Raw genomic sequence first — 19770 nt, 5'->3', positions numbered from 1 at the left:
TGAATTGTTAATGTAATTTCTTTTGGTAGCAACAAGATGAGTCTAGATAATTGAAATCTAGAGAACAGTTAATCATAGAATTTCAGAACTGGAAGGGCTTGAGAAGTCATTTAGACCAATACTTTCACTTAACAGAAGAAGAAACTTAGACCCAGTGTGAAGTCATTTAGATCAATATATTCACTTAACAGAAGAAGAAACTTAGACCTGATGTGGAGTCTTTCCCAAGGTATATGTAGCAAGCCCCAAATTTCTGACTTTGTGACTGCCTGTTATTGTAATTCAAGTACCTGATTTTAGTCAGTTGCCTTATTTAAAAAAATCAGGCCAACTTTTATCAGAGATAATAAGATTTTCTCTTCTTTCTCATGATTCATTTCTCCCTTTCTCTGTGTTCATACTGTCGCCTTCTCTTCCTCACCTTGTCCGTCCATCTGTCTGTGGGTCTGCCTGCCTGTCTGTCTGTCCATCTGTCTGTTTGTCTGCCTGTCTGCCTGCCTTTCTGCCTCCCAGCTCCCCAACCCTCCAGACCCAATTTGTAATAATGCAGAGCCTGCATTATAAAGTCTATACTGATAATTCTCACATGCTCTCCATTTACCAAGGTTTTTTGTACTTTTGTTCTCATTATGTTAAATTGTTATTTATGGACTTGTGATTGATTTCATGTGCTGTCATTATTTCCTCAGTTACAGTTTAAGAACCTTACTCATAGGCTTGCTACTTAGGTAGGACCTTAGAAATCACCTCCTCATCATATCTTACAGGGATTAGGTATCTGTTAAATGTTGAAATAACAATTAAAGATTCTTGAATTGAATTTATTCCCAGAAAGGTCAAGTTACTTGGCCAAAATCCTATAGGCAATAGCAGACCATATCGTCTACTTTTTTAACCCAGTCATATTGAACAAAGGTCCTCAGGTCATTCATATTGGTGTTTGGGAAGACTGGGGTGATGCCTAGTTCAGATAGTAAGAGGAAGCAAAATATCAGTAGGTCAGTACAGACTGTTGGAGAAAGGTCTGATTCAGCTAGACAGAAGTATAATTCAGTATAAGAAATCCTTGTCAAATGCTCACTATGGAGCCCCTCTCCATAGTAGGGAAGAGGAAGATACAGAGAACAGAAAGGGGCAAGCCTTTTATGTGCTCGGCTAAGCATTTGGCAGAGGATCTTATTGTATCCTCACAGCACCTACTTGTGAAGTAGGTGCTAGTATGTATCCCCATTTTACATTTGAGGAAACTAAGACAAGCAGAGGGTTGTGGCTTACCTAGGATCACACAGATAGGAAGCATCTAAGGCTGCATTTGAATTCAGGATCTTCCTGACTCAGCCTAGCTCTCTATTCATGGAGTCATCTACCCCCCTCAGTAATTCACAGATGGAATAATTAGACTTGGCCATTCAATTATTGCCCCTAATCCTGAAGTAGAAATATGACAATAACTTCAACATTAGAAACTTTGTTTAGAGAGTCAGGTAGATGATGATTGTTTACTTAAAAAAAATAGATTGGCATACAGTTTCCTTTCATTCTATTGGTGGGGGAGGGAATGAGTGAGCCCTTGATTTATACAAGAAACTTGGGGGAAATGGTATTTTATGGTCCAAGAAACATAACCACCTACTTGTTGAGAGCAATTGCCTAGTTATAAGATGAAAGGACTATTTTCCCATTGTTTATAGATGGGCTAGAGGGCTAGCACCTAGACCTGTGCCTCCATTTGTATGATTAAATAAAATAATTTTTTTCCTTTTTTTTTTTCCTTCCCAAATTTAATACCTGATCACAGGAATCTCAAATCAGCTTCTAAGAGAACACAATTTCAGGAACAAATATAAAATAGGTCAAGTTTCCCACTATAGAATGGGCTGTAGGGAGCCCTGGTTCATTGATTTTATGATCTCTGGGAAGGGTTTTGTGATTGTTTATTTGCTTGTTTTTAACTAGCTATTGGTTTAATTGAAGTAAGGAACTCTCAATGGGGAAACTCCCCACCATAGCAAAGTTATTTTGTCTCTACTTTACAATCCAAGAGTTTCCTGAGAGTGCTGAGTAGTTACAGGATTTGCCTAAGGTTGGTCAGCCAGAATGGGTCAAAGACTAGACTTTTGAATTCTGAACTTTTAGCTTTCTGTCTATCATACCACACTGTCTCTAAATGAAAGGATAAAGGGATTTAATTTTAAACTATAATTTTCTGCTCACTTAGAATCTGAATATTGGGAATGGGGGAAAATGTACCCTTTTGAGCCTATTGGATTCTTGAATTCTGTCAAGTTTTCCTTCAGTCTTTCTCTCCTTGGATCTGGAGAAGGATTGATGTGTTTGAATATGTATTTGGGGTGGTACCAGAATGTGTATTATATAGGGCATCTCAAAAGTCTGAGAGAATTTTAATCTAGAATAGTACTAAGACTTTTGGGACACCCTGTATAACACATGTACACAAACATATATGTCCGTACATGCATACACATACACACATACTCCTAGATTTGAGGGATAGCCTCTTGCTTGTGGCCCCACTCCCAGTGGAGAGTGCCCTTGTTTTGGCTTTTTAGTCACTTTTCTCTAGTTCTTTTGTAGGAATAGAGAGATAAAGGATAAGGAAAATGCAAAATTGTCTTTAAAAGAGGAGAGAGACAAATTTAGCCATGAATTCTGGAAAAAACTCTAGAAGAACTGCAGACAAAAGGTTTGGGAGTTAACTGACACTTTGCTGGTTTTACTGTCCCTGAGCTTGAAGGGAGAACAGCTACTGTGACTTGACCAATTTGTGGAGAACCTTGGAGGTTCCTGTGGTTTAGAAGATTCCTAGGTGATCTGGTTTTCACTGTAGTTCTGTGTCAATTTAGCTGAAGTGATCCAAAGATTTTAGCATCTGGGACTTGGGGCTTTTTTCCTAAGAAGTTAACACCAGACTTGGGAAGAACTCAGGCCACCTGTGAGTCCATTCTTAAATAGCCTGTTTAGAGACAATTAAGGTTAGTTGATTAACAAACAATCTGGGATACTTAGTCTAGATAGTTAGTTAGATGGTTTTGGGGTTTAGATAAGAACTGGGAGCTGGTAGGAAGGTTTTGGAAGATCAGAAGAGCTCTCTCATGAGAGAGGCATAGAAGTTGAGTGGAGAATTATATCTGTAGAATTGGGGACATTTTGGATCTTGACTATCAGTTCCCTAACCATTAGTTGCAAAATAATCTTAATTCTTGTGTTTTAATATAGTCTTAAGGGATTTTGTGCTTCACTGACCCTGAGAAGGTCCTTAAGTGAGTTTTTTGTTTTTTTGTTTTTTTTTACCACCAGTCCATATATCCATCTGGGTCCTTCTCTATATACATATCTCCTTTTGGAGGACCATTTCTTTTTCATTTTCTTTAGAGTAAGAATTCAGATATCCAGCTCCTTTTAAAATTTTTCCTATGTATTGCTGTCTTTAAAGAAAATCTAGCCATCTTATATTTGAAAATTGTGATTTTTCTATAGGCTTGGCCCAACTAGCAGATTTTTGCAATGGAGGAAGAGAAAATAGATATCCTCAGTTCCTAAAAGACAAGGAAACTACCTACTAGTCTAGATTTCTAGAAACTTTTCCTCAGAATTTTCCAGGCAAAACCCAAAGATTATTGCCCTTCAAAGTTCATAGCCACAAAAAAATTATGCTCTATATAAAAAAGAAACTTGAAATCCTTTTCCTTTTTAGGAAATTAATCGCTCTAACTTCTTTTTTACCTTTAGCCTCCTTCGTAATGAGTTTGCTCCTGGGAGATTTGGGGGTCTGGCTGCCCAAGGTATATGTATATTGGTTGCTATGTAAATGTTGAATTGCCACAACTTCCTAGGAGCACCTCCATCACTTCAATTTGGCCATCACTGAACAGGTTGTGACAGGATCAAGTTCTCTATCCACTGGTTGCCAGTTGAGTTTCAGCGTAATGTGTTTTTATTTCCCTGTGCTGAGCTCATATCTCAGGCTCTGATCCACCTAAGTCTTTGCTTTGCCATCTGTCTCCTCCTGGGATCATGTAAGAAATGTTACCAACCTGGAGGGTTTGGAATATCCTTTCTGAAATGAAAGTTATCATAATAGTCCCTGCTTTAAGCTGGCAGGCATGGAGGCTGCAGATGCCAATGTTTTTTAGAGCCTAGGACAATTAGAACTGCCTCTTTGAACCAAGGGTTCCAAGAGCTGGCAAGAAGAGAAAAGAAATAAAGATGCTTATGTAATAGAATAAGGAAATCTGACTTGGAGAAGGATATACCTGGGTGAATGCCCAGGCATACATTGCCTACTCCCAACCCTTATCCCCCGGGATCAATTGTTAAAAAACTTGATGCTGGGTCTTGGCTCTGACCTCCATCACTGAAGGAGAGACAAGGAGAAGGATGTAAGGCAGAACTGGAAGTCCTCATTTAGATTTAGATCCCCAAAAGGTGAGATAGACCCAGACTTATGAGCTGTGCTTAGATCTGTTCTGCCTCTTTTGAGTCCTTAAGATTGGATTAGATGTCTTTCTCTAAATCCACCAGATCCCTGTTAATGTCTTGGAGTAATGAACAGGCCACTTCAAAGACTAGATCAGTTATCGGTGGTCATGGAAATATGTGAGTAAACTATCACCAATCCCCGGGACAGATTTATCTACTCTTCTCCTTGCTATCTCCTTATTTTCTCTTTGGGTTTTTCCTTTCTCTTGAAATAATAATAATAGCAGTAGCATAGCTAGCTTTCATATGGAGTGCTTACTAGGTACCAAGCACTTTACAGTGATCTCAGTCCATCTTCACAACACACTTGGGAAGTAGGTGTGTTATTTCCCCTCTTTTATAGATGAGGAAGTGGAAGGAAACATCAAATAATTTGTTCAGGGGACACATAATTAATAAGTATCTGAGACTGGATTTGAACTCTGAGCTTCTTGATTCCAGACCTGGTGCTCACTCTACGGCACCTCCTGGCTCCCACAAGGTATGTTGGGCAGAGTCCAGGACCAGCCATCCCAAGAAATCAGGTTCTAGCTACTTATGCTGGTACTCAAATAACTGTAAACAAGTCACTGTACTGTACCCACTCTATGTCTTGGTTTCCTTGTCTGCAAGGAGAAGAGGTAGGCCTTCATGATCTTAAGTTTCCTCTTTGTCTTCACAGTGTGATGCTTCTGCTTTCTCTCCATTTTCAGTGTCTCTTAGATTTTGAATTTAAGCTCTGCTCCTCTCTGAAAATACTTTCTTCAGAATGAGGGAAAAAACAGCTTCTGTCTAATCCTACATTGTGATGTCTACTTCATTCCCCCTTTGTTTAAATGTGGGAATATTTACATTTTGAAGACGCAGTTTCTTGTGGTGTCATGGATATAGCCCTAGATTTAGAGTTTAGAAGACTTGGGTTCAAATTACACTTTGGACAATTGCCAACTGTGATTCTGGACAAATCTTTGAGACTTTATGTCCTATTTGTAAAACAAGGATATTGGAAACATTGGCCTCTGAGATCCCTCCCTGCTTTACTTCCATTTCTCGATGAAGGAAACTGTAAAAATTAAATCTCTAATAATAGAAATATTGTATTTTACGGAGGTATTAAAAAGGTTGGACCTTCCACGTCCCCATCTAATATCCCTTATCTACAGGAATTACTTAATGACAGGAAGTCAATGGGCTCCTGGGAAATGTAGTTCTTTTTTTAGGGTAACAGATTTTCAGTTTTACAAAACTGTGCTTCATCAGGAGACCTGCATTCAAATCCTAGTTTCAGTGCTTCCTTCCTTTGTTAGCTTGGTGCAAGGCAACTTGCTCCTCTGTAAAACATTAATGCTTAAATGTCCTCTTTTACTAGATTGGTATAAGAAAATGGCTTTATAAACTTTAGAAATGCTGTATGAATAATGGTAACACTAGTTACCATTTACTTAGCACTTTAATGTTTGCAAAGCATTTGATACATATTATCTCATTTGATACAATTTGTGAATAAAGTACTTTCCTTTGATGGATGACTATCACTTAAGCCAAGAAGGGAATTTAAAAATCAGATATGAATACATGAAAGAGCTGTGGCTGGTTTTTAAATGCTCTTTGGCCCTGCTGCTCATGTGTGTGACATGAAGAAAGCTATTTCCACTCTCTAGGCTTTTGTTGCTTCACTCTTAAATGAATGGGCTGGACCAGATGTTCTCTAAGGCTCTTTTTAGCTCTAAGGAGCTTTTGCCTTGCCATGAAGCTAGATAATGTTCTAGGGCACGAGAGGCAGGAGGAATGGTGGAGCTGCCAGCCTTGCTGCTTGTTTAAGCTTTTTCAAGATGTTGGAGTTCAGGAGATTGAAAGTTCAAGGGATTGTCAGTAAGGGACATTTTGGTGGGGGATAGTCACCTTCACTGACAGACTGGTCATTTATAAAAATATAGAATAAGTTGATGTTGCTTGATATAACAAGAAGTACTTGTAAATCTGTTTTGTTAAATGTGCTCACCTACATGGATGGGTAAATCCAAATTCACTTTTAAGTTTTAGCTTGACTCTTAGATTTTTTTCTTTCTCTTTAAATTTATTTCTGAACATGACATCAGTGTTCCTGGTAGTATATAGTCGTGCCTAGAACTGGGGAAAGTACTTCTTCAATTGTTGATACAACTGCCTATTGTGTCATATAGATTACAGTAGCCTTTCTGTTCCAGTCATGGGACTTGCCTAAATGGAATTATGCCAAATTAATTTCCATATTTGTATGGTATGTGTGTAGAAGGAAAGCCTAGAATGGTAGAATAAAAAATTCATTTTAATTACTATTAAAGAAGAAACTCAATAGCACATTGGTTTAAAGGCTTCCCGTTATGTATATGATTTTTAAAAAAATAAATATAACATGGAAAAGCCAACCATGGATATCCTCTTGACTGGTGGTGGTAGTAGTTAGTATCAGTAGTAGTAGTAGTAGTAGTAGTAGTAGTAGTAGTAGTAGTAGTAGTAGTAGTAGTAGTAGTGGAGTAGTGGAGTAGTGGAGTAGTGATAGTAGTGGTAGTAGTAGTAGTAGTGGTTGGTAGTGGTAGTGGTAGTGGTAGTGGTAGTGGTAGTGGTAGTGGTAGTGGTAGTGATAGTAACAATAGTAGCTGCTGCTTCAAGTTTTTGTTTTTTTTTAAACCCTTACCTTCTGTCTTAGATTTAATACTAAGTATCAGTTCCAAGGCAGAAGAGCAGTAAGGGTTTAGGCAATTGGGGTTAAGTGACTTGCCCAGGGTCACACAAGTAGGAAGTACCAGAGATTAGAGTTAAGCTCAGGAGCTCCTGACTCCAGGCCTGACTCACTATCCATTGAGCCACCCAACTAAGTTGCTTAAGTATTGCAGAACATTTTTTGCGTTTTAATTTATTTGATCCTCACAGCACCCATGTGAGGGAACATGGGCTATTGTAATGATGAAGTAGTGTTGCCTTTTAAAAAGACCATTTCCCCTCATATTAGTAGCGAATAATCACAATGTTCATTTAGGAAGAAAATTAGCTGCTAATACCATTGACATCAATCAGTTACAAATAAATGCCTGATCTCTAATGTTATTCTCATGCTTATGACTAGAAGTTTATTCACCAGTCCTTAGTTTCATAGGAACACAAATAATAGATTTCAGGGTAGAAGGAACATTGGAGATCATTTAGTCTAACACCATCATTTTACAAGTGAAGAAACTAAGACTCAAAAAGGTTAAGTAATTTGCCCAGGGTTGATGGCAAATTCTAGATCTAAGATTTGAACTCTGGGCCTTTAAATCTAGTCATTTTTTTCCCTTATGAACTTCCTCCTAAGATTTGTGACCTTTTATTTTTACCTTTTGCAGTTGATTCGGGTTTTTAAAGGCATTTCTTTCTCAACTTAAATTCTGGCTTGGAGGGGCATAACGGGGTGGGGGAATGCAGTAAAGTAAAATGAGACTTTTTCCCCCTCAGAGGCTTGAGAAAGAGGTTTTTTTCTTACCAAAAGTAAAAATATGACTGGCAGAGTGCATGTAAAGCAACTCAGAGCCTTCATGTGTACAGCATGTCTAGTCTTCTTCAAATTTGTTGTCATATAATGCCACTGTTCTTTTTTGATCACTATGTAACTTGTTTGCTATGCAGAAGAATTTACAAAGGTATAATATTTTAGGCTGAAATATTTCCATTTGTTTCAGGAAAGCCGCACAGCACTGGTAGCTCCGAACGGATTCAGCTCTCAGGAATGTACAATGTGCGAAAAGGGAAAATGCAGCTACCAGTGAACCGATGGACAAGACGCCAAGTTATCCTGTGTGGAACATGCCTGATTGTGTCATCCGTGAAAGACAGCTTGACTGGAAAGATGCATGTCCTCCCACTAATCGGTGGAAAAGTAAGTTGTATGGTTAAAAAATCATCATAATAATATAGTATACAATGATTGTGCTTCTGAACCGTGGTAATGAATCTGTGTTAACCAAATCCATATCTTCTTACCCAATTCCCTTGGTAACCAGAACACCATCGAAGGATTGCTCTGATAGCTGGTTGTTGTTAAGGTCTATGACTGAGACTGGCCCTCAGGAAAAGCATTTGGCTGTTTTGTTATGGTCCTTTAGACAAAGGAACTAAATTTTTTTTTTATGTTAGAAAAAAAATTAAGAAGCATTTTATTGATTTTAACTCAGGTTTTCCTGACTCTAGGTCAGGTACTTTGGCTACTGTACCACCTTACTGGCTGGGTATCTTTGTTACCTAGCCCTGCCATGGATCTCCTATAAAGGACTCCTCTCCTCTGACCATGCCACCACTCCAGCACACAGCTTCCTTTCCTTCTGTCTCTAACAGTCTATGGGAGGTGCCCCTGCTCAAGCCTCTCCCCCTACAGCCCCTCCTGCACTCTGCTATTACACTGATCTTCAAATGATGGCTCACTCTCCCATTCAGTTAACTTCAGTGACTCCCTGCTACCTCTGGGACCAAATATAAACCCTCTGCTGGGCTTTTAAAGCCCTTTGGAACTTGGTCTTTTCCTCCTTTTGCACTCTTCTTTTACCTTCCTTCCTTCCTTCCAGAGTATATTCTGCCATCTACTAACACTGTCTTCCCACAAGACACTCCCAGGCATTTCACTGGCTATGTCTCTGTGCTTGGGAGTCTCTCCCCTTCTCTCTGCCTCCTGACTTCCTTAAAGTTTCAGCTAATGCCTCACCTTCTGTAAGAAGCTTTTCTCAGGTCTCCTTAATCTTAGGGCCTTCCCTCTGAGGATTTCAGCAGTTTTTTCTGGACTTATCTGGTTTGTACCTAGTAGGCACTCAGATGCTTAATAGTTGATCAGCCACTACTCACATAGCCACCAGCCCTTATCTGCTCTTACCTCTACTGTTATAATAGCTTTCTAATTGGTCTTATTGTCTTCTCAACCATCCATTCTCAACATTACAGTCAAAATAATCTTTCTCAGACTCAGTAACTAGTAATAATATTCCTATGCCCAAAACCCTTTTTCCTTTTAGGATAAAATACCTCTTCCTCAACCTGGCATTTTCCTTTGCCTTGAATGTAGCTCCTCTTCATCTTCATTATCCTTCCAGACCTTATCTTCCTGAAACCTGTCGTTTTTGTTCTTTTCCTCACGTTACCTGATCATTCCTTCTCTTTGTACATATCATATCTCCATGTCTCCCCCCCCCCTCCCCGCCCCCTACCCCATTTACAAAATAAGTTCCTTAAATGCAGGGATTGTTTTATTGCCATCTTTGTATTTCCAGCCTAGGCCCTTACAAATCTGGATGAATTCTGAATTAAATATCAATTTATTTTTATGTTTAAATGATGTTAGATTTAAAGTAATTTGACTATGTGCTGATGGGCAGGTTAAGAGATTAAAATGGATTATTTGTAATGGATAGGGAAAGGCATTGAGGAAGAGATTTCATTTGACACTTTCCCTTTTGTGTGTATGTGTGTGTATAAATTGGGAAGAAGGAAAATGTACAAATCAAATGTTGCTAAAAGTAACTATTTTTCAGTTGGCAAACACCTGATTACTAGACACTTTGATTTAAGAATAGGATGCACAGAGGCTCTTCTATCTATTCTGCAGCTGGAGAAAATAAAAAAAACTTCTCATTTTACACTCTCTAAAATATTTCTTATTAACAACCATACATCGAGATCAGTTATTTTCAGAGTTGCTATATGTAAAGTGCCATTTTAAAAAAAATCCTGATGCATAGAGAATCTGATACTAACCAAATTCACCTCAAGAGCAGATTTGCCTTTCTTAGGCCAGTTTAGGCCTGTTTGTATTATCACTTTTGAAACTACTCCCTCCCAATTTGCCTCAATTTATAGTCAAGCATCTAAAGTTTTTTTGAGTGATATTTATCCAAGAATCAGATCATTTGCTCTTTGGATGGATTTTTGTGAACCTAATTATCATTATTTCTAGAAACGCCACTTTCTAATAAAAAAATTGAATTTTGTGTTTGACATCATGCTGGGTTAAAATAAAAAGTAAACTTTTTTCTACAAAATGAGAAGCCAGGATAGACCACAAGTGCTTAATCTTGGCCTTACTGTTGTGTCATCTTCCACATTTGAATGAACTAACTGGGAGTTAATAGCTTCCTTTTTTCTCAGGCAAACCTTGTAAGACCTGTTCTAGGTAAGCTTTGGAAGTGATTAAATCTGGGTTTTTTAAAAAGCCAGTTATCTAAGTTGGGAAGGAGCAGGGCATACTTTACTTTTTGTAGTGTAGTTTTTCAAAAGTGGTTTTTCATTTCCTTTTTAATTCTACTTTGGGCTGAAGCCTAAAATGAGAGGATATGACTCTGCCCCAGCTCCCCCCATATAAAAGAAAACATTTCCCCCTTACCTCCCAACATGACTTTGGATAGTTTATTCTTCTCTCAAGCCATCTGTGTTCACTAGGGTAATATTGTAAGTTTCACTTTCTCTCTGTACAGTGTTACATCATTTGTCTACCTTGACCAATGAGAGATACATGATGAGTCTTAATAAAATTCAACCTTTAGGTACACTCTTTAACAATAAATATTTAAGGTGATAAACATTTACTCAGTATGAATTTATTTTTCCTTAGAGCATATACATTTCTCCCCTAAAACATATAGGTATTTGACTCTTTGGAACATTTGTTACTTTTTTCTTTTTATGTTTTTTCACTTTTCTTGACCAGATGCCCAAATGGAAACCTGACTTTTTACTAAATTTTTACATCATATATGGCAAAATTGTTGAAGTTCAGAATTTTATAAAAATTTAGGAGGACCTTAAATTTAATTAAAATGTTTGTAGGCTTCTCAGTATATGAACAATAAAAAAAATAGTTTAGTGTAACATTAAAAAAGTCTCTCTAAGAGGAAGTGAGAACACCAACACCTAGTGTGTGGAAGGGGAAAGCAGTATTTCATGCAGAAAAAAAGAGGAAGAACATTTCACCAGAGATAGGGAAACTCCATGGAAAATAACCTGCATTCTTCAAATGCAAATCTTTTTGCAAACCTGAGTGGTTTACAAGGTTAGGAGAAATGGAACTCTTATGGAACTTTGGTTTAATTTAACACACATTCTTTATAAATGGTTTTTTAAACATGTGTTCTCTACTTACTTACTTCCACCTGTGTCTTCTCATACTATAAGACTCTTGTCTCTGTCCTTTCAAAATCCTCCACAGAGGGGACCCATCTAATGCTGGAAACCATCCTTTATATCTCTTTATTTGCTAGGTTCCTGATTGAGTATAGGTTCCATACCTTTATTACTAGTCTACCTTTTCCCCCCCCCAGGTTGAAGAAGTAAAGAAGCACCAGCACTGTTTAGCCTTCAGTTCTTCTGGACCTCAAAGCCAGACCTATTACATTTGTTTTGATACTTTTACAGAGTACTTAAGGTGGCTTCGACAAGTATCCAAGGTAAGCAATCACCCCTCCCAGACCTTCAGAGTTCTGCTCAGCCTCCGGAATAGCTAGCTATAATCCTACCTTTGAATCACCTTCCCAGTACCAAGTTAGAGCAACACATAGCTTTGTTTAAATATTGCCAGTGGCTTGCAAATCTGAAGTTTTTCCTAAGCTAATTGTTGGCTATAATCTAGTTTTGTTGTTTGTATCTTAAGCTTTCCAGGTTTGTGATAAGAGTTTATACTTCCAAATACCTAATGGATTGGTGGGCATCACCATCCTAATTTATAGATAAATAAGGATAATGAGATTGAGAGGACTCAAGTGGTTGTCCCTGGTTAAGATTCAAACTGAGTATCTAGATTAAAAACCCCTCCCTAAAATCTCTAACTCTGGCTGACTTCCTATAAACTATTGGAGTGATTCTTTTTTTTTTTTTTAATATATTTTATTTGATCATTTCCAAGCATTATTCGTTAAAGACATAGATCATTTTCTTTTCCTCCCCCCCAACCCCCATAGCCGACGCGTAAGTCCACTGGGCATTAGATGTTTTCTTGATTTGAACCCATTGCTTTGTTGATAGTATTTGCATTAGAGTGTTCATTTAGAGTCTATCCTCTGTCATGTCCCCTCAACCTCTGTATTCAGGCAGTTGCTTTTTCTCGGTGTTTCCACTCCCATAGTTTATCCTTTGCTTATGAATGGTGTTTTTTTCTATTGGAGTGATTCTAAAAGAGTCTGATAGTTTCCTTTTCCTCTTTCTCACTTTAATTCTCTACCATACACATAATTTAGCTTTCTAGCTCCCTTCTTCATTTCATACACTAATCAGATGAAATAGCCATTTGAATTCACATTTTATATATGGAAAAACCCCATGCTGTATGTTTAAAAAGAAACAACAACTCCACAACAAACTTTAACTGAATCCAAAAGCTTTGAATATTTTTTTTGAAAGGCTGTTTTTCTTTTTAATCTGATAATATTCTGATTGAACTGTTTGGGTATAGCTCTATTTTTATGCCTAATACTTTTAAATTCCACGATAAAAACTCACTGTAGGGTCAGAGAATAAGCATTATGATAGCACCTTTGGAATGCCTGTGATTTTATACTCCTTTAACAAAAACTTTCAACTTTTGGGGGGTCATTTAGATTAATAAAGAAGGAGGAGGCCAGACCTCCAGACAGGGAACAGACCAAAGAGGTTAAGTCTTAATATATGGCATGTTTATATCCCAGAATGAGAGTTTAATAAAACAAAACCTTCAGATTGAAAAATGTACTTTTCCTTTCAGAGGACTTCTTATATTGGGAACTATCTCTTGAGTATTTGTTATTTGTATACTAAGTTAGCAGATTAGGTACAGTGTAGGAGGGGGGGGTTTAGTTAGGGCCCATGTAGGACATTTGGGGGAACTGAAGGTGGGTGGGAAGTGTGTATATTTTTAATTTAAGGGGTCTTTTATGTCCAACTGCACTTCCTTATATGCAAAGGTATTTCAAAATTATAGTAAAATATAGCTAAGTTCATGTTACCAGGGAAACCATTTCTTCTTTCCTTTTCCTTTCTCAATAAGAAGAAAGGAAGCATTCACAAAATGGATTGCCATAACACCAGAATGTCTGAATAACAAATCATTTTCTTAATAGAATGCAGAAGGAAACAAACAGTAGTGTAGAATGCTAAATTGAATTTCTGATTGTTCAAGGACCAAAACAGACTTAGTTCAGAATAACAAAAAAGAAGAAGCAAGCTCAAATAAGTGATGTCTTTTAAGAATTCAACTTGTGTGGCTTTTTGAAAGGGAACTTTTTGTTTGTTTCTGTTTATCTTTCTAGGTGTTAGTTGCAAGTAAAATACTGTTTTCCCCCAAATATTTTAATTGTATTTGACTCATTGCTATAAAGGGCTGCTGGTATGTGAGAATCCAACCACTTGTTTATTTTCTCTTTGGAAATTACTTTTTAGCATGAGCATTACCTTTCCAAAAATTACATAAAGCACCTCCTGAATATTTTCACTCCTTGTTGGGTTAGATGTGAATGCTGGTGAGGCAGGCATGGTAATATTATTATGAACTTATCTGTAACAGGTCAAGATAGTACATGTTTTTAAAATCTAATATGTTAGTGTGATAATCTCTAAAGAAAAAAAAAACACATGCAAGTGTTTTATGTTGTATATATACTCTATATTTCTGCCATGTGGAACCATGGTCAAAACACTTTAGTTTTCTAGACCTTGGTCCAAACAGTTATCTGCCAAACCATTACAGAAATCCTTACCCTGTCCAATTTAAAAGTCCCGATGAGGGTCAGATAAGATGGTGAATAAGTAGGCAATATGAAAAGTATTGAGAGGTATAGAATTGTATTAGGACAGAATGGTGGACTTGGAGTCAGGCAGATTGAAGTTTGAATCATGCCTCACTTACTAAAGTGACCCTGGACAAGTTACTTTATCCTTTTCAGCTTCAGTTCCTCCTCTGTATAATGAAGATAATAACCTGCCTCACAGGTTAAAGTTATCAAAAGGTACAACAGGAAAAGTGTTTCACAAACTTTAAAATGTTAATGTAATGACTAGTAATACTTATTAAATGTATTATTAAGTTGTGTTGTTTTTCAGTCGTGTCTGACTTTTAATGACTCCAAGAAACATAGCATGACAGGTCCTTCTGTCTTCCACTATCTCTCAAAGTCTATCCAAGGTTATCTTCATTGCTTCCATGACACTATATCTCATTCTTTTCTTTTTGCCTCCAATCTTTTTAATATCAGGGCCTTTTCCAATGAGTACTTTCTTATTAAATGGAAAAAGCACTTATGCTTCAGCTTCAGTATTTGACCTTCCAGGGAATCGTCTCCAAAATAATTTCCTTAAGTATTGACTGATTTTATTTCCTTGCTGTCCAAGGACTCTCTAGAGTTTTCTCCAGTACCACAATTTGAAAGTGTCAATTTTGCAGCTCCCAGCTTTCCCCAGTCCAACTCTCAACAGTTGTATTATTAAATTACTGACAATAAATTAGTGTGGTTGGAAGTTAATACTGTAGGATGGTATGTGAACTCCTTCGTTTCGCCATTTTACTATATAGAGTCTTTCCATACATGACTACTGAAGATAATACAACTGAGTGTGGAATGGATAGAGTCTAGACAGAAAAAAATAGCCCCAGATTGGAGATTGACACATGGAATAGAAATAGGCCTCCTTTTTAAGAGTCATATTGATGACTTTTGTTTTTAGACCCAAGCTGCTTCTGGTTATTGGAAGTCTATCCCTATCCTGTGGATTAGATTAGATTAGATTCAGAGCTTGAAGGTACCTCAGGGTCCACGTCAGCCACATTCCTTGTTTTATAGATGAGGAACGGATGCCCTGAGAATCTAAATAACTTGCTCAAGATGAGACAGGTAATAAGTAGGAAAGCTGAAGCTTGGACTCGGGGCCTCTGACTTTAGATCTAGCATGCTGTCTTCCAGAAGTGAACCTTTCCTTGTATTTTTTTGTTTGTTTTTGAGTTGGCATTTCTCTCTATCCCCCAGGCTAGAAGTACAGCGGCCACTTACTGACCTGACCTCATTAACTGTGAATGGAAGTTTGGACCTAAGTGGTTTTCAGCCACTCTTCTCCCAGGGGCTCGAAGTCTTGGTGCCAGCCTTAATGCAGACATGTTAGCTCTCCCCTAGCTCAGAAGGATCCCCCAGGCTTAGGCCCCCCGGAGCAGAGACTACAGGGAGGCCCACTGTGAACCTTTCCCAAAAGAAGCAGTGAAGCAGAAACAACCAGTACTAGGAGAGGGGAGGCCTATTTCATTGAAATCTGTTCTATGGGCCCAACATGAATGCTACTCAGCTTTAGCACTCATCGAGATGTCATTTCATTCACATTTTCTAATATATTAGAATTTTGCAATCCTAGTCATACATCAGGTACAAGGTGACACATCCATTCTGTTGACAGATCCTGCCCCTTCTATTTCCACAACAAACCTTTTCTCTTCTGATGCCTCTACTATAGTCACTCAAACCCTCATCTCCTCTTAATTACTTTTTTCAAGATTAACCTGCTAATTTTTCTAATAGGATATTGCCATCAGTTATTATTCCTTAGAAAATTTTATAGTTTCACAGCTCATTTTATCATGGGCATAAAGATTATCCCCCCCGCCCTCCTAAATTGCTGTTCCTCACTTCATTTGTGAAATTCAGTGTTGCAGTAGACTATAAGTTCCTTCCAGCTCAAAAAAAAAATTCCATGATTAAATATCAAGTATTTTAAAAATATCTTAACTTCTCTTAGAATTGATACTAAGAAGCAGTTTCAAGACAGAAAAGAGCAGTAAGGGCTTTACAGTTGGAGTTAAGTGACTTCCCAAGGGTCACACAGCTAGAAAGTATCTTAGGCCACATTTGAACCCAGGTCTTTCTGACTCCAGGCCTAGCTCTTTATTCCTAGTATTTTTACCTATCTAGATGGGATCAAGTCTTGCCTCTGATGCTTACTTTCCATGTGATCTTGGACACTAACTTAATTAATCTCTGTGGGCCTCAGGCTTTTCATCTGTAAAATGAGGAGGTTGGACTCAATGAATAGTCGCCTTCCAGCTCTAGGTTTATAATTATATAGGTTAGTCTATCTTTGTCAGTCAACTAGAAAGCATTTGCCATCTAATGTGTGCCAGGCACTCTGTGAGGCAATAGAGATACAAAAATGAAAGTGAACCTGTCTTTGGTGTGTCATGGATAGAGCAAGCTGCTCTAGAATGGTTCGAAATAATAGAGAAGGGCAGGCAGGATTTTGTTCTATGAATCCTGCCCCAGAGATAAGTGGGGGGGATTAAAAAAAAAAACACCACACCTAAGTATTGAAATTTGGGGAGGAAATTTGGCCTGTTTCTAAAAATTCAGCCCCCATGCCCTTAAGCATTTGAATGGCTCAAAAGGGATTAGAGCACTGTCCAGCTGGGTGCCTGATGGATGATGGACCTTACAAATAGTATGCACTTAAAACCAAGCAAGACATAGAAAGAATCACAAAATGTAAAATAAATAATTTCGACTACATCAAATTAAAAAGGTTTTGTACAAACAAAACCAATGTACCTAAAATCAGAAGGGAAACAACAAATTGGGAAAAAATCTTCATAGAAACCTCTGACAAAGGTTTAATTACTCAAATTTATAAAGAGCTAAATCAATTGTACAAAAAACCAAGCCATTCTCCAATTGATAAATGGGCAAGGGACATGAATAGGCAGTTTTCAATTAAAGAAATCAAAACTATTAATAAGCACGTGAAAAAGTGTTCTACATCTCTTATAATCAGAGAGATGCAAATCAAAACAACTCTGAGGTATCACCTCACACCTAGCCGAGTGGCTAACATGACAGCAAAGGAAAGTAATGAATGCTGGAGGGGATGCGGCAAAGTAGGGACATTGATTCATTGCTGGTGGAGTTGTGAACTGATCCAACCATTCTGGAGGGCAATTTGGAACTATGCCCAAAGGGTGATAAAAGACTGTCTGCCCTTTGATCCAGCCATAGCACTGCTGGGTCTGTACCCCAAAGAGATAATGGACAAAAAGACTTGTACAAGAATATTCATAGCTGCGCTCTTTGTGTTGGCCAAAAACTGGAAAACGAGGGGATGCCCTTCAATTGGGGAATGGCTGAGCAAATTATGGTATCTGTTGGTGATGGAATACTATTGTGCTAAAAGGAATAATAAAGTGGAGGAATTCCATGGAGACTGGAATTACCTCCAGGAAGTGATGCAGAGCGAAAGGAGCAGAACCAGGAGAACATTGTACACAGAGACTAATACACTGTGGTATAATCAAACGTAATGGACTTCTCCATTAGTGGCGGTGTAATGTCCCTGAACAATCTGCAGGGATCCAGCAGAAAAAACACTATTCATAAGCAGAGGACAAACTGTGGGAGTAAAAACACCGAGGAAAAGCACCTGCTTGACTACAGGGGTTGAGGGGACATGACAGAGGAGAGACTCTAAACGAACACTCTAATGCAAATACTAACAACATGGCAATGGGTTCGAATCAAGGACACACGTGATACCCAGTGGAATCACGCGTCGGCTATGGGGGGTGGGGGTGGGGAGGAAAAGAAAATGATCTTTGTCTTTAATGAATAATGCTTGGAAATGATCAAGTAAAATATTATAAAATTAAAAAAAAAGAATATGGAAAGTTAGCACATAGGCTGTTAAAGCTAGAAGGAATCTTAGAACATGGAATGTTAAAAAATAAAGTAGATTAGAGGCAATTTGGTTGAGGGGATAGACTCTAAGTCAAATAAACCTGAGTTCAAGTCCTGTCTGTAACTTTTACTGCCTTTGTGACCTTAGTTAAGTCCCTTAACTCTTCAGTGCTCTTTAAGGAAACTCTAATACCATAAAGTTGCAAAAGAGAACTGATCAACATTTAGCAGAGGGCCTTTTCTCAACTGGGGGTTCCCTATACCAATAAAAATCGCAAGTTTAATTGTTGTTTTTCTATCATTTCAGTTCTGTCCAACTCTTTGTTTCCTCATTTGGGGTTTTCTTGGCAAAGATACATGAGTGGTTTGCCATTTCCTTTTCCAGCTCATTTTACAGATAAGTAAAATGAGGCAAAGAAGGTTAAGTGACTTGCCCAGGGTCAAATTGCCAGTAAGTGTCTGAGGTCAGATTTGAACCCAGAATATGAGTCTTTCTTACTCCATCCTTTGGCACAAATTAGTCTAGAAGACAACAGCAAGTTAATTCTATAGTTTTGTCCAGCCAAATGTCAGAGTTTTACTCAATCACACAAGATAAGTGTATAGATGAGAAGGGGCTTAGGCGGGGAGGGAATATGACTTTGAAAACCTCTTGGTTGGAAATAGGAGGACAAATGATGGATAGACTCCATTTTAAAATGCCAGGTTCCTCATAGTTATGGCCACCATTAACCCTGCTCTCTCAAAGCTACAGTCATTGAGTCTCTGGATATGCAATGGTGTTAAAGCTCCCAGATACTAAGGGATTGTTTTATCTTAAATGACACAATTAAACTTTTACCACTTGGAAAAAAAACCAAACAAACAAATAGTATGCACTTAATAAACTCTTCCTGAAATGAATTAAGTTCATTTATGGTTGTACCCAATCCACCTGGTCATTCTGAGTTGAATGGGAAAAGGGTAAAGTGTACCTCCTTCTAGAAACTTTTAGAACCTATTCTGCTAGTTGTATTGGTAGAACATGCAGCAAATAAGCACAGATTCATTGATTCCTTATACTGGCCAGTTAACATATCTTTCATTTCATTGCAGTGTTTCCTACCAAGTTTTATTCAGAGCCACTGACTTGAAAATGCTTTTACTCTAGTAAATATTTTGCTGCAGTGTCATTGGTTGTGATGGATTTGTCCTAGATTTATACAGTGCAAGAAGGATGAGGGCATTTCATGTTGAACTAACAAGTGAATCTGTGCTGGATGCTTTTTAAAGACAAGAATCTTCTGTTAAGAGTCATGTGAAGTTAAACTTTTTCTCTTGGGATCAGTCAATAGGCATATATCAAGCACCTATGTTATATGCTCAGCATCGTGTTGTATTGTGGATATAAATATAAAATAAAAACAAAGACAGTTTTTGTCCTTAAGGAACTTATAATCTAATGATTGAAACTTGATGATTTCAGATAAGGGGTTGTACTAGTTTTACTCTGTGCTTAATTAGGAACACTGTAGTACACACTTAAGATTTTCAACTTCTAGACATGCATCTTTAGATGTGTGTCAAGATACTAACTGAGGAGATCTTTTGAGAATGATTATTAATCATCTTTGAAAAAATTCTTTTT

At 37.8% G+C, this 19770-nt stretch overlaps 1 protein-coding gene across 1 annotated transcript in view; it reads left to right on the top strand.

The window, feature by feature from the left end:
* PHLPP1 (PH domain and leucine rich repeat protein phosphatase 1) overlaps positions 1-19770 on the top strand; it is a 292324-nt gene that overhangs the window by 131182 nt on the left and 141372 nt on the right. Inside the window, exons 2-3 of the mRNA XM_007486860.3 lie at positions 8178-8374; positions 11796-11921. Of these exons, the coding sequence (XP_007486922.2) occupies positions 8178-8374; positions 11796-11921 (323 nt within the window). The remainder of the gene's footprint in view (positions 1-8177; positions 8375-11795; positions 11922-19770) is intronic.

This window comes from Monodelphis domestica, chromosome 3 (genome assembly GCF_027887165.1).
Source record: "Monodelphis domestica isolate mMonDom1 chromosome 3, mMonDom1.pri, whole genome shotgun sequence".
NCBI classification, from domain to species: domain Eukaryota; kingdom Metazoa; phylum Chordata; class Mammalia; order Didelphimorphia; family Didelphidae; genus Monodelphis; species Monodelphis domestica.
The sequence above is the reverse complement of the archived record's forward strand: the minus strand, read 5'-3'. Positions and strand labels throughout refer to the sequence as shown.